This window comes from Odocoileus virginianus, chromosome 29 (genome assembly GCF_023699985.2).
Source record: "Odocoileus virginianus isolate 20LAN1187 ecotype Illinois chromosome 29, Ovbor_1.2, whole genome shotgun sequence".
NCBI classification, from domain to species: domain Eukaryota; kingdom Metazoa; phylum Chordata; class Mammalia; order Artiodactyla; family Cervidae; genus Odocoileus; species Odocoileus virginianus.
Genome location: NC_069702.1, coordinates 16004010 through 16020175, shown reverse-complemented (window position 1 = coordinate 16020175; position 16166 = coordinate 16004010). Strand labels below are relative to the sequence as shown.

The 16166-nt window shown below is 38.1% G+C and overlaps 1 protein-coding gene across 3 annotated transcripts in view; it reads left to right on the top strand.

The window, feature by feature from the left end:
• The window catches only part of ARHGAP24 (Rho GTPase activating protein 24), a 545723-nt gene that overhangs the window by 224826 nt on the left and 304731 nt on the right, over positions 1–16166 (top strand). For all 3 annotated transcript variants that reach the window (XM_070458184.1, XM_070458186.1, XM_070458185.1), the window contains exon 3: positions 13870–13957. In XM_070458184.1, the coding sequence (XP_070314285.1) occupies positions 13870–13957 (88 nt within the window). The remainder of the gene's footprint in view (positions 1–13869; positions 13958–16166) is intronic.

Here is a 16166-nt window from a genome sequence, read left to right as displayed (position 1 = left end):
CTTTTCTCATCACCTTCTCCTATGTGGGTGCACTGAATCTCTCTCTCTTGGTTCTTATAAAGACACTTCTGATTGAATTTAAGGTCCACACATGTAATTCAGAACAACTCTGTCTCTTAAGATCCTTAACCACATAAGATCATATCTACAAAGATCTTTTTTCTGACAGGATAATATTCCCAGGTGCCAGGAATTAGGACCTGATATCTTTGGATGGCCAATATTTAGGGTATTGTACTGTATTTTGATTTGTAAAAAGAACTACTTCTATAGTCCTTATTTCAAGACAGAAGCCTAACTTTGAGACTCCAAAATGCTCCTATTCAACCCTACCTTGTACTGTCACTTTTTTTGCTTTAAAAATATATTTGTATATTTTTCTTAGTACACAGTAATATGTGCTCATCATTTTAAATTTTTTTTAAAAAGAATAACTTAGTAAAATAAAAATTATCTATGTCCTGCCTATCTGAAGATAGCTCATATTAACATTCCATTTTTATAAGCATTTTGGCATACACATAGTACAAAGTAAATATGTGTTTGATGAATATACAGGGAAGTGAATGGCCTTGTAAATCACACTACAGCTTTCTATCATAGAAAGAAAACTGGTTGAGGAAGTGGAGTTTGGGTTTATAGAAGGTCAGATTGCATCTCTGCACCTCACCAGCTGCTCACCTCAGCTTGTTTATGCTTTGGCCTTCCTTCCGTGAAATGGACAATGGTAATTGTACCTCCACATTCAGTGTTTTATAAGATTAAAATGTGCAGCTGTGTATACAGTAAGTCTCAGTGGATGGTTAGCTGTAAAGATGCAAGATGGAAAAAGAAGATTCACTCTGAAGGGAAGAATTTAGAGTAGAAATTTGGGGGGGATAGATTTTGTGTCAACAGTTGGAGTTTTTTCTTCCAATTGAAGTCTTTCTAGGGGATTCCCAGCTGGCACATTGGTAAAAAAATCCACCTGCCAAGGTAGGAGACACACGAGACTGGTTTGATCCCCTAAAGTAGGAAACGGCAACGCACTCCAGTATTCGTGCCTGGAAAATCCCATGGACAGAGGACCCTAGTGGGCTACAGTTCGTAGGGCTGCAAAGAGTCAGACACGACTGAGCACATCACAGCAGCACAATCTTTTAAAAATGGCATGGGGCACCTTAAGAAATGTTAGATGTTGTGGGAAAATTCTAGATGCCTGTGATTATCACAAAGGGATTCATCTATTAGATAAGTATGAGAAAAATGACAATGAATATTGAGAGTGTAACTGTAGGATTTTAGGTTTAAAATGATGACGTCTTCCTTTTTCCACATTTCCAATCTGTTTTCCCCTCTGTAGCCAAGGAATGTCTCCGATTTCCAATGAATTAAAAGCACGTAGACAGATGCGTGCGTACTCAGTCGCTTCTGTCATGTCCCACTCTTTCCAACTCTATGGACTGTAGCCCGCATGTCTCCTCTGTCCATGGGATTCTCCAGGCAAGAATATTGGAGTGGGTTGCCATGCCCTCCTCCAGGGGATTTTCCCAACCCAGGGATAGAACCCACGTCTCTTGCATCTCCTGCACTGAAGGCAGATTCTTTACCCCTGAGCCACCAGGGAAGCCCATGTGGAGAGATACGAGTGACCTAAATGGAGCCTGAATGATAATGGTGGTGTTTCCAGGGAGAATGTTCATCTAGAAGGATGCTATCAGGGAAGAAATTCATCAACTTCCTCTGTTATGTCCAGAGGGGAAGTTCACATGGGGCAGGGATCCTTGTGTCTGAAAAAAAAAAAAAAAAGATTTAAAAGCTTTTATTCAAAAACTACATATATTTGTTTATTTATTTCCCTTCCCTGGGTCTTAGTTGGGGCATTCAGACAACAATCATTATGACAACAATACTAGCAGCTAATATTTATAGTTTATTGTATGTCATACTCTAATGCCTTCAAATGTGTGTGTGCACACACACACACACACACACACACACACAATGTGTGTGTATCTATATTTAACTATGTCTTAGTTATGGCACTCGGTATCTTTAGTTGTGGCATTTGGGATCTAGTTTCCTGACCAGAGATTGAACCCAGGCCCCCTGTATTGGGAGCGCAGAGTTTTAACCATTGGACCACTTGAGAAGATCTTAAAAACTTTTAAATAAATCGCATCAAAACTGCACAGTTTTTTTCTGTCACAATTAATGCTCTTAGTTAGTAGCCTTCTAGGATTTGAACATATGTAATAATGTTTTGCAAATGCTGAGCACAATTAATGCTCTTAGTTAGTAGCCTTCTAGGATTTGAACATATGTAATAATGCTTTACAAATGCTGTGCTAAAGTGAACCCAGAATGACAGTGCTTCTCAAGTGCTAAATCTACAGTTTAGAATATAAAGCATCATGGTGAGAATTCTGTATAGAGAACTTCTTTCCATTTATTCTATAATCATAAAATAGTCTCATGCTATCGTGTTTATCATTGTTAAGTTAAGTAATGGTTTGGAAACATTACATGTCTTACTTGCTTTGATGAGTTTTGTTAGCTACAAAAAAATGGTACATTCTAGAGTGTATAGCTTTTTTAATATTATGCTATTTTTTTCTATTAGATAATTCATAGCAATGCTTGAGTCAGTGTTCCCCAAACAGTTTGTACGTTGGAATTACTTTGGTAGATCCTAAATTTGAACCAACTGGAAAATCTCCCATCTCTTATCTCCCTGACTGTACCCTAGAAAGCAGTGTAACTAATTTCAGAGGTGATGGAGAAACTTGATAGTTATTGATAAAAATTCTTCAGACTGCTTTAAGTAAAGGTGATTGATTAGAGCTAAGAACATAAATTGGGTTAATAATTAATGCAAATAAGTATTTGGAATCTACTCTGCCAGCCTCTTCCCTTGGTGCCTCCTGAGCTTTATTTGCCTCATGTATAAAATGAGAGACACTTATGACTCTGAGTCACTAGGCAAATTAATGATATAAGTAGCATACACATTTGCTGAGCAAAGTAATAAATGGTCAAGAAACATTAGCAGTCATTATCAATGTCTTTTCTGCTGTGCTCTTTGTTCTGCCATTGCTAATTAGAGGTTTGTTGGTTTTAATCTAGTCTTACAGACATGATAGTAAAAAACTAACTTCAAATTTTCTAATTAGTTCACCTCCCTGTTCATTCAACTAGATGATACTAATAGATGCATTGTGAACCTTTATTAGAATCATCTTATTATTTGAGGATTAGCAAAATGTGGACCCAAAATATCTTTGAGACTTCTGGGATATGAGAAAGACTTTTAAAAAAAATATTAAAAACAGCTAAAAATACTGTGTACCAGCCATTTTTCTCCAAACCACACATATGTTAGTTCACAATTATGAAGAAGGTTCTATTTTTATCCCATTTTAAGGATGAAGAACATGAGGAATAGAGAGGATAAGTGTCTTGCCTGAAGTCACTTGGCTGATGTGTGGGTATCTGAACCGAGGCAGCTTGACTCCAGAATAGATTTACTTAACCACTGACTTCATTGTCATTGGTAGATTGGGATATGGTTGGAGCACTTGTGGATACAATTTATGTCTTTTATAAGTATACAGTATGGGAAGCCTGGCACGCTGCACTCCATGGGGTGCAAAGAGTCAGACACAACTGAGCGACTGAACTGAACTGAGTATACTATTTCCTTTTCATGACAGGGGCTTGTCTGTAATTATTTTTTCGTTTTTTGTTTTTATTTTCTGTCTTCCGTGAGTGATTTTCAGATCCAGGAGCATAAAGATATTATAGGACTTTCTAGCATTACATTTCTTTGAGCTTAAGACAGGGCCCAGCACATGCTATGTGCTATTTAATAACTGTTGAATGAATTAATGAAGTTACTTTCTACAAAGAAGCAAATTATACCAATCTACTCTACTCAGACATTCTATATTATAGTCTAATAAAAATTGTTGAGTAACATTTATTTCACCTTGATATAATTTTCTTTTTTTTTTCACTTGGAGGATAATTGCTTTACAATGTTGTGATGGTTTCTGCCATACATCAACTCAAATCAGTCATACTCATATATATATATCCCCTCCTTCTGGAGCCTCCCTCCCTTGATATTATTTTCAAACCTCTGTCTGGTCATATTAAAAATTCATATGTATTATCAAGCTGAGACTTCACCTTGTTTCTAGTGATGCTAATGATCGTTGTTCATACTGGGGGAAAAAAGGATTTGCTATAGTACTTATGAAACTAACAAAGATACAGCACATGCATATATTTTTCTAGTCCAAATCCCAGAGAATAAGAAATATCATGTTTATTTTCAACAGCATCTAGCCTTACCTCCAATATCTTGTGGTTTGGGCTCAGTGATCTGATATTCGGAGAAGGAAATGGCAACCCACTCCAGTATTCTTGCCTGGAAAAATCACATGGACAGAAGAGCCTGGTGGGCTACAGTCCATGAGGTTGCAAAGATCAGAGTGAGCACTTGTCAGGGGATCTGATATTAACTAGAGATGAGCTGCTTTTCTAATAGAAATTTTAGCTGAAAGCAAAATACTAGTGTGGTTCTGAATTATGTTTCTTTTGCCAACTCTTAGCTGTCAAATATATACAAAAAAAATATATTATCCCGTTTTGAAAAGTTAAAGATTCCTTATAAAAGGGATAGTCCCTAGAGGGGAGAAAGCTAAGTATAATTCCATTCTGAATATGCTGATTATTGCCATATGTAGTGAACTCCTGTCAAAAAGATTACATTCCCTTTTTTGTTCTTGAGCCTCTTCCCTCTGATCATCCAAAATTTGCAATGAGGCATATTGAACACCATGGTTTAGGTTAATATACTCTTTCTTAAAAAAAAAAAATCAAGAATATTTGTACCCTGGTTATTTTATTTCTCAGGATCCCCAGCAAGAAGTTGATAGCTCTGCTTAAAAAGGTGTAATTGAAGGGTATGTGATAAAGAAATCATTTACAAAGGGTTGGAAAGGCTAAAGGAAACCAACAGATAGTGAAAAAGCCCTGGGGCTAAAAACAGGAACCTATTACCTCTCTAGTCTACTAGGCTTCCCTGCTTAGCTCAGTAGGTAAAGAATCCACCTGCAATGCAGGAGACCCAGGTTCAATCCCTGGGCTGGGAAGATCCCCTGGAGAAGGAAATGGCAACCCACTGCAGTATTCTTGCCTGGGAAATCCCATGGACAGAGGTACCAAGTGGGCTATATAGTCCATGGGGTCCCAAGAGTCAGACATGACTTAGCAACTAAACCACCACCTGTCTACTGGAAGCCAGAGAACCTGCAGGTTTAGAACTTGTAGACTAAGGTAATCAGTGCAACAGGTGTCAAATGCTGCCTAACATGGAGTGAAATAGATCAATAGTTATCTTGATTTGACTCTGGTGGCCTTCTGCCCACCTGCTATGGCCTCTCAAACCCAGTCTGAAGTCAGACATCAAGAGAGCCTGTTTTATGCAATTTATAGAGGTTAGTCCCCTGGGATACAGAACAAAGTGATGGATAGATCTGGAGGGCAAATAGAGAATACCCAACATAGCTACTAAAAGAGAATGAAAGAATATCACGTAATTTGGGCTCAAGAGCATAGGCTTCATGGAGCTTGACTCTTCCTTAGTCTTCATTTCTAACAAGAGGTAACACCTTTCTTTCAGATATACAGAAGAGAAAAACTGAAGTCATCTTTGACTCTTCCTTCTTCATCCCCTGAGTTAAAATTATAACCAGTTTCTTTCATGATTATTCAAAATAGATCTCTAATAATTCATCTCTAATGCAAATTTCTACTCCTGACACATTTATTGCTTGACTTTGCAATTTTATGTTAAATTAATTGCTTCATGGTAGCAAACTATTAAGAGCCTGGTATTTTTAAATCTCTTATGCTTTGCTCAAGAACCTTCTGTGGTTCTTAGCTGTCATGGACATAAACTGCAACATCCTCTGCTAAGGCTTATACTTCCTACAGCATGTCCTCAATGCCATGAACAATCCTTACTTCCTAATTATTCCTCCACATGAATCTTTTCCTTAGTCTAATGTGCTCTGAACATATGGTGTTAATTACTGTTTTGCTGCTGCTATTTCCTCCATTTGGAAAAACTATCCCTCACCTAGAACCAGACATCCTGGACTGTGAAGTCAAGTGGGCCTTAGGAAGCATCACTACAAACAAAGCTAGTGAAGGTGATGGAATTCCAGTTGAGCTATTTCAAATCCTAAAAGATGATGCTGTGAAAGTGCTGCAAGTCAATATGCCAGCAAATCTGGAAAACTCAGCAGTGGCCACAGGACTGGAAAAGGTCAGTTTTCATTCCAGTCCCAAAGAAAGGCAATGCCAAAGAATGTTCAAACTACCACATAATTGCACTCATCTCACATGCTAGCAAAATAATGCTCAAAATTCTCCAAGCCAGAATTCAACAGTACTATTGAACCATGAACTTCCAGATGTTCAATCTGGATTTAGAAGAGGCAGAGGAACCAGAAATCAAATTGACAACATCCATTGGATTATTGAAAAAGCAAGAGAGTTCCAGAAAAACATCTACTTCTACTTTACTAACTACGCCAAAGCCTTTGACTGTGTGGATCACAACAAACTGTGGGAAATTCTTCAAGAGATGGGAATACCATAACACCTTACCTGCCTCCTGAGAAGTCTGTATGCAGGTCAAGAAGCAACAGTTAGAACCGAACATGGAACAATAGATTGGTTCCAAATTGGGTAAGAAATACGTCAAGGCTGTATACTGTCACTTTGCTTATTTAACTTATATGCAGAGTACATCATGTGAAATGCCAGGCTGGATGAAGCACAAGCTGGAATCAAGATTGTCCAGAGGAATGTCAATAACCTTAGATATGCAGATGACACCACCCTTATGGCAGAAAATGAAGAGGAATTAAAGAGCCCCTGATGAAGGTGATAGAGGAGAGTGAAAAAGCTGGCTTAAAACTCAAGTTTCAAAAAGTGAAGATCATAGCATGCAGTCCCATCACTTCATGGCAAATAGATGGGGAAACAATAAAAACAGTGACAGATTTTCTTTTCTTGGGCTCCAAATCACTGCAGATGGTGACTGCAGCCATGAAATTAAAAGACGTTTGCTCCTTTGAAGGAAAGCTATGACCAACCTCAGTTCAGTTCAGTCGCTCAGTCATGTCCGACTCTTTGCAACCCCATGAACCACAGCACGCCGGACCAACCTGTCCATCCCCCAAGTGATGGACATCCAGAGTCCACCCAAATCCATGTTCATTGAGTCAGTGATATCATCCAACCATCTCATCCGTTGTTGTCCCCTTCTACTGCCCTCAATCTTTCCCAGCATCAGGGTCTTTTCCAATGAGTCAGCTCTTTGCATCAGGTGGCCAAAGTATTGGAGTTTCAGCTTCAGCATCAGTCCTTCCAATGAACACCCAGGACTGATCTCCTTTAGAATGGACTGGTTGGATCTCCTTGCAGTCCAAGGGACTCTCAAGTGTCTTTTCCAACACCACAGTTCAAAAGCATCAATTCTTCGGCTCTCAGCTTTCTTTATAGTCCAACTCTCACATGCATACATGACCACTGGAAAAACCATAGCCTTGACCAACCTAGATAGCATATTAAAAAACAGAGACATTACTTAGCCAACAAAGTCCATCTAATGTCAAATCTATGATTTTTCCAGTAGTCATGTATGGACGTGAGAGTTGGACTACAAAGAAAGCTGAGCACCAAAGAATTGGTGCTTTTGAACTGTGGTTTGGAGAAGACTCTTGAGAGTCCCTTGGACTGCAAGGAGATCCAACCAGTCCATCCTAAAGGAAATAAGTCCTAAATATTCATTGGAAGGACTGATGCTGAAGCTGAAACTCCAATACTGTGGCACCTGATGCAAAGAACTGACTCATTGGAGTAGACTCTGATGTCGGGAAAGATTGCAGGCAAGAGGAAAAGGGGATGACAGAGAATGAGATGGTTGGATGGCATCATTGACTCAATGGACATAAGTTTGAGCAAGCTCAGGAGTTGGTGGTGAACAGGGAAGCCTAGTGTGCTGCAATCCATGGAGTTGCTAAGAGTTGGACATGACTGAGCGACTAAACTATACTGAACTGAACTGATCCCGTCCTCATTAAATCTTAAAGCCTTAACTTCTTAAAAAACAAAACAAAACAAAACATCTCTTCCCTATTATCTTTCCTAACTAATCAGCTTGCTCTTATGGCACTCTCTTCTTAAACTTTTATTATGCTTCTTTTTGTTTTTCAGCATACTTTTTCACTTACTAGTTCTGCAGTTATATGCTGTGTCAATCTTCTATTGAAAGTAGAGTTTCTTTCACATATCTGACATCACCTGAGATAATTCTAGAAATAGTGTCTGCCATCTGGTTGTATCTCAGTACATTGTGTTTTAATAATATGTGCTGTGCTGCGCTGTGCTTAGTCGCTCAGTCTTGTCTGACTCTGTGACCCTATGGTCTATAGCCTGCCACACTCCTCCGTCCATGAGACTCTCCAGGCAAGAATACTGGAGTGGGCAGCCACATCCTCCCCCCGGGGATCCTCCCAACCCAGGGCTTGAACCCAGGTCTCCTGCATTGCAGGCAGGTTCTTTACCATGTGAGCCACCAGGGAAGCCCTTAATCACATGAGGCACTTGAATTATATTTACTTATTAGTTGTTCATTTGGGTAGCTAGTTTATAGCAACTCTGGAAGGATTAACCAATCCCATATGAGCAGTGCATATGTTTGAGTACTATTAATAATTTCTCTATTTGTCCTAAAGAACAAGTTAAGGAAAAGGTTAGAGATTTAGCTTCATGGATGTTCATGAAGATGTTATATATAACACAAAAAAATTGCAAACACTTTATAAGAATAGAGGTTGTGAAAGTATGTATATTGAGTAAGTACTATACTGTGCTAGTTTTTAAAAGTGATGTAGATTATTAAATTAGCATGATAACAACATATGATCTAAGTTTTGAAGCACATGATAAGTATTTTGACTGTTTTTTTTTTTAATATTTGAGAGAATAGCACTGAAACATGTATATTATCATATGTGAAACAGATCACCAGCCCAGGTTGGATGCATGAGACAAGTGCTCGTGGCTGGTGCACTAGGATGACCCAGAGGGATGGGATGGGGAGGGAGGTGGGAGGGGGATTCAGGATGGGGAACACATGTAAATCCATGGCTGATTCATATCAGTGTATGGCAAAAACCACTACAATATTGTAAAGTAATTAGCCTCCAACTAATATAAGTAAATTAAAAAAAAATAAAAAAGGGAAAAGATACTGTGTATTTAATACACACATCTATATTTATATACATATAAATATGGAGAGATGTGTATTGTGTTAATATTGGTTGTCTATGGTGATGGGTAAATTATAGATTTTTTTTTGTTTGGTTATGTTTCTTTTCTGACAATCTATACTTTGCAAAATATTTAGAAGATAAGTATCACAACTAATACCTTTCCCTTAGTTATAGATTTTAACTACTTGGTTTCTATACAAGGTGATCAAATTAGGCATTTTAATTAAATGACTTTATTTTACTTATTGAATGACTTAAGGAAGTAACCACAGTAAGTGTTTGTCAATTACAGTATACCTTGTCCTAAACATTGCCTACTGGTAAATAAACTATTATTTTTACATCACAATTTGTTTGGAAAACTGTCAAAATATAAAACCTGTGTAATATCAAATTTGAACATGAAAATGAAAATTTCAGCCAGAAGTAGTTATTTCTCATCTACGAAAGAGACAACGAAGGATTGCATTACTCTGTCTTCTAATTACCAAGCGAGGTGGATTGGGATTTCATGGAGGGGAATAATTTATGCAGAAGAGTGGTTTGAATTCAACTTATAGGGCACACATACTGTTTAAGATTCTGTATAGAACCTAAAAACATATAATTAAATGAGTCATATATACATGTATACAAATGTATATGCAATCAGAAATGAATGCTGTATCTATGTTGAAAGTTAGATAGTATATTCTAAAGTTGGGCTAAATCACACATTTAATTATTTCACAAAATCATTTCAGTAAGTAAAATCCACTAGTAATCGAAATAACTGATTTTAGTCCTCTATATTAACCTCTCTATAATGATTACCATGAATATTTCAAAGTCTTAAATTGTTAAAAAAAATATTAGAAAGTACAATGGAATCCATAGGCAAAGGAACATTAGATGTGATGAGAAGTAAGACATTTTACTTCCTGGAGGAGGAAAACAAAGGCACTGCCTCCAATACCTCACTGTGTAGAGTACCAACAGGGAGGGACCCTTCTAACCTCTAATACCCTAGGTTTTAGTTAGACAGTGCTATCCATTATCACTCTAAGCCCAGGTGGTGGGACCAATAAGATGTCTATAATTTTCTGTGCTAAGCAAGGTAGAAGAAAGTTGTGTAAAGTATTTGAGTTAAATATTTCTTCAAGCTGGGAAAATGGACAATATAATACGGTGGACAGAGCATAGGCTTTTGAATTCCAGGGTGCTTTATTTTGAATACTGGTTTTATTGCACTAACAGTCCTCATTCACTCAAACATAACCTTTTTTAAAGCGTTAACCTTTTGCCATGTGAAGTGCTAGGCTTTGACAGTAGCTTAAGGTACAAAACATACATTGTTGGGACTTCCCTAGTGGTCCAGTGGTTAAAATTCCACAATGCCAGTGTAGGGAGTATGGGTTCGATCCCTGGTTGGGGAGCCAAGATCCCACATACTTTGAGGATAAAAATAAATATAAGATAAAAATAAGTAAATAAATTTTAAAAATTTAAAAAACAGTATATTTGCTCTTTTATAGTTTAATGATGAAGATAGACATTAATCAAGCAATTTTACAAATAACATAATTACATAGGGTGGTAAATTAGTCTAAGGAACATTCAGGAAGTTATGCAAGTATATTTTATAATGTAGTCAGTCTGAAAGATGGGTATAAAACAACAAAGAGAGAATGAAGTCCTAAGGTAAGTGAGAACATGGTGCCATTTGTGGAAGGGCAGTTGGCTGGATTATAGAAAGTACTGAAAGTGTAAGTGTGGAAAAAGTAGTTTGGAGGGGTAGGTGGAGCCAGGCCACCCGGAGCTTCATTGCTGTTTTCGTTCAGCCACTAAGTCCTGTCCAACTCTTTGTGACCTCGTGGATAGCAGTGCTGTGGGCGCCTCTGTCCTCCACCCTCTCCTGAACTTGCTCAAATTCTTGTCCATTGGGTCAATGATGCTATTTAACCATCTCATCCTGCACTGCCCCGTTCTCCTTTTGTCTTCAATCTTTCTAGCATCAGGGTCTTTTCCAACCCATGTCTCTTGTGTCTTCTATATTGACTGGTAGATTCTTTACCACTGCACCACCTGGAAAGCCCACCCAGAGCTTTATTTTAAGACAAAGGAAAGCCTTTGGACATTTTTAAGCAAGAAAGTTGCAAGATCAAATTTATGTTTCTAAAGATCACTCTGACCATGTTAAGGGGAAAAAAAATAATTAAAAGATGTTTGGGTAGTGTGAGAAATTCAGTGAGGGGGTATTTGACACATTCCAGATAAGAGATAAAGTCTCTTGGACTAGGGCGTGGTGATAGTAGAGATACCATAGAGATAATGACTCCTATGTTTCTCCCTTTTGCAACTGATTGGAAGGTGGTGCTAAGTTGTTGTTCAGTCACTAAGTCATGTCCTATTCTTTGCAACCCCTGATCTGCAGCATGCCAGTTTCCATTGTTCTTCACTATCTCCTGGAGTTTGCTCAAATACATGTCCATTGAGTCCATGATGCCATTCAACCATGTCATCCTCTGCTGCCCCTTTCTCCTTTTGCCTTCAGTCTTTCCCAGTCCTTCCAATTAATATTCAGGGTTGATTTCCTTTAGGATTGACTGGTTTAATCTCCTTAAAGTCCAAGGGACTCTCAAGAGTCTTCTCCAGCACCACAGTTCAAAAGCATCAATTCTTCAGTGCTCAGCCTTCTTTATGGTCCAGCTCTCACATCTGTACGTGACTACAGGAAAAACCATAGCTTTGTCTATATGGACCTTTTAGGGAATATATAAACAGGACCGGAATTAACTGCATTTGAATTTTACTAAGTTTAGCTGGAAATGCATTTTAAATATCCAAATGGAAATGTCAAATAAGCTCTTAGATACAAGAGTCTAGAGGTCATATAGTCCTTGATAGAAATATTAATTTGATATTCTTTGGATTCTCGTTGGTTTTTCAAGTCAGAGGCATGGATGAGATAGCTTAGAGAAAGAGTGTATAAAGTCAGAGGAGAAGGAAGCATTGGATAAATCTCTGGAAAACTCTAACATTTAAAGACCAGTTATAACCAGCAAAAGAGACTCAGTCAACAGAAAAAATGAAAGGAAAACCTGGAGAAACTAAGACAGCAAGGAAAGAAAGACATCAAGAAAGAGTAGTTAATAGTGCTGAATGCTCCTGAGGAGTCAAGTTCACGGAGGATTGAAAATTTTTAGGGAAGCAGCTTGTAGGAATCATGTAACTGGAATTATGGGTACACAAACCAAGCTGCAGTGGATCCATATGAATAAATGGGTTCAGTGTAGACAATTCATTGCTAGGCAAGGGGAAAAAAGTGAAATGAGAACTGCAGGGGAAGGTAGAGTCAAAAAAGTAATTTTTAAAATATGTCTCAGTACTGATAGAAGAAAAGAAAATTTAACAGAAAAAAGAGAAGATAATGAAGAGAAGGCTATGGGAGCATCGGCTATATTATGGAATGTCTCTGCCTTGGTTTCTGCAGCTATAAATGGGGATATATATAATACCTACCTTATAAGATTTTTCTAACAATAATATTATGCTGATTGAATGCTCAGTAAAAGGTTTTGGCACATAGAATACATTTACTAAATTGATGCTTAAAAGAACTCAGCACCACAGCTCTCTTATCCATTCATCTTCCCATGGACATCTAGGTTGCTTCCATGTCCTAGCTGTTGTAAACAGTGCTGCAATGAACATTGGGGTGCACGTGTCTTTCAATTCTGGTTTCCTCGGTGTGTGTGCCCAGCAGTGGGATTGCTGGGTCGTATGAAAGTTCTATTTCCAGTTTTTTAAGGAATCTCCACTGTGGTACATATGCACAAGGGAATATTACTCAGCCATTAAAAATAATGCATTTGAATCAGTTCTAATGAGGTGGATGAGGAGGAGCCTATTATACAGAGTGAAGTAAGTCAGAAGGCAAAACACCAATACAATAACACATATATATGAAATTTAGAAAGATGGTAATATTGATCCTATATGCAAGACAGCAAAAGAGACAGATATAAAGAACAGACTTTTAGACTCTGTGGGAGAAGATGAGGGTGGGATAATTTGAGAGAATAGCATTGAAACATATGTGTTATCATATGTGAAATAGATCGCCAGTCCAGGTTTGATGCATGAGGCAGGGCGCTCAGGGCCGGTGCACTGGGACAACCCTGAAGGATGGGATGGAGAGGGAAGAGGGTGGGGGGTTCAGGATGGGGGACACATGTGCATCCATGGCTGATTCATGTGAATGTATGGCAAAAACCACTACAATATTGTAAAGTAATTAGCTTCCAATTAAAATAAATAATTTACAAAAAAAAGTACTCAGCAGTGTTTTATATCTATGAGGTGCTCAACAAATATTTGTTAAATGTTGAATGTATATGATGCTGTTACGTGATTTTTGATTAGCTGGGAATATAAATGAGTCAGATGTATATTACTAAATACTGGGTTACAAACACATCTTCGATGTTCACTAGTGATGATGATATTTGCTATCTGATGATGTTGATATTTAGGGCATTTGTGTTCACAGGGTACAATTTTCCTGCCTGGAAATAAAGTGCTTGAACATCCCTGCAATGAAGAGAGCCCAGGGAAGTTTCTTTTTGAAGTAGTTCCAGGTAAGATATTTTTCTTCTTTGATTTAAGAATTGCTGTTACATGTTGGTAAAGACAGGTCAGACAGCCTTTATTCTTCTCGAGTCATGGCTAAGAACATTCATTTGAAGAAGCAAGTGGCAAATTTGGTTGGTATTCATGCAGAGGCTAATGATTCCAGGTTTGTACACTGGTACAAATGAACACACCAACACACATGCATTTACCCACATGACTACTGGATTTCCATTTGTCCATGAGACTCCAGAGTGGACCAGAGTCATGACACAGCCTTCATATGGGGACTACTAGGGACAAAGGTGATTCTGCAGTCCTCTTTCAATGTTAGATTTGACCAGGTGTTCCAGGTGGAATGCCTTGTCCAGCTGATTCACTGCCATGTCTCCTCACAAAATTGCATCTTTAAGGAGCCTCGGCTATAAAAACAAAACAGAACAAAAGACCTCCTTCATTGACTGACAAAGGATCAGTCACATCCATTTTGCTCACAACCAACCACTTTCACATGTTTGGCTTAGAGTATTTGAGGACATCTCTGCCAAGTGATCAGATCTTGGATTTCCATGTCTTCAGTCTTCAACATCTGTTCACTTTTTTTTTTCTTTTAGTCATTTGCATGCACCCCTCTCAGAATACCTCATCTGCACTTAAGTCTTTGAGTCACCCAGAAACACCTTGGTTCATGACCTTTCTTCAAGGTCATGATCTACTTCCTTGGTCAGCTCCTTAGCCCTTCTTTAACTCTTGCTGTAAGAAAAAGGGAGTTAGGAATGTGGTTTTTATATCTTTGCTTCTGACTGACCCCGTTGATGTGATATTAACATGGATTTCATCACAGCCTAGGGTGAGTGTGAATTTATTTGTGTGACCAATATGTAATGCATATCAATAATGCTGGTGCAGAGGCAGTCAGTAAAACATTTTCCCCAGATTTATAAATGCTGAGAGTCTAAAATGCAAAAACATATTTTCCTCCCTCAGTGAAAACAGCTGTAGCTCTGAGTTCATCTGGCTCACAGTGGAATCCATGACTAAATGTTAATTAATGCAACTCAAGTGCAGAAAGGTTAGTCAGATGCATTGTGTTATTTGTTTCCCCCCAGGGAAAACATATTGTAAGAAACCTGAATCTTGTTTGCTCTATTAAAATCTTGTTATACTTACTTCTTAGTGGAATACCCTATATGGAACCAAATTCCAGATGTTGCAAAGTCTTTGAAGTATCAGTAGAGGAAATTTCTTTCACTATTTAGTCTCAAACATTAGGTCTCTTAGCTTTGAAATGAGCATGGTATTAAACTGGCAGCTTTGATGCTTCATCTCCAATAATACTAAAGGTCTACTTTCTCATGCGGTCTCCCATTTGTGTAGAGATTGCACTTTTTGGTGAAGATGTTCTTGCATACACTGTTGTAGAAAGAGCTGTGTCTTCAAACCCAGAAAGTCACAAAACCTCCTTTCCAAGGTTGAAATTCTAGGGTATGTGTTTCATGTGCAACATGCAAGACAGAATGGCTTTTAATGAGCAAAGCTTAAGGAGTTTAAAACTGTGTGGTGTGGATTTCCTCAAGGAAGTTCAGGGTGGCTGCAGTAGTTATGGAAATACACATACTATGCCCATAGCTCATTTGAAAAGATGCTTCCTGAATAATTAATGCAATATGTAGTAGCTTCTAAGTTAGGTTTAATAATTCTGAATCATCTTTGGCAGTAACAAGAGACTTGTGCCAAATGCTTCTTTAAAGAAAGAGTTGAAAAAATACTATGGCTGCATTGGGAATCCAGTGTTTGTGCCATTAATCTTGGTCATCAGAACTTTTGAGTATGTCCCTACATTAGGATAGAATTTCCAGGCAAATGCGTCTGTACATGTATTGGAATGGAGGGATCAGTATCACATGATTTTAGCCAGTTTTTGCAAAAATCAAGATTGCCTAAAGATAGCAGGCCATTTGATTTATCTTTGTAAGTTAGAATGACAAGATACTATTTTTTAATATTCCAATTGTGTGACAGTTTGATGTGGGAAATCTGGAAAGTTGCAAGAGTGTTTTCATTTGTCAGAAAATGCAGGAGACAGGAAGGAGTGGAGAAATGTGATCAATGTCTTATATAGAATCTTCTGCAGGACTGCCTATCTGCAGATCCTCATAACACATACTTATTCTACACTGGCTTTTACAGATCCAGCACAATTCTGTCTTTATGGAC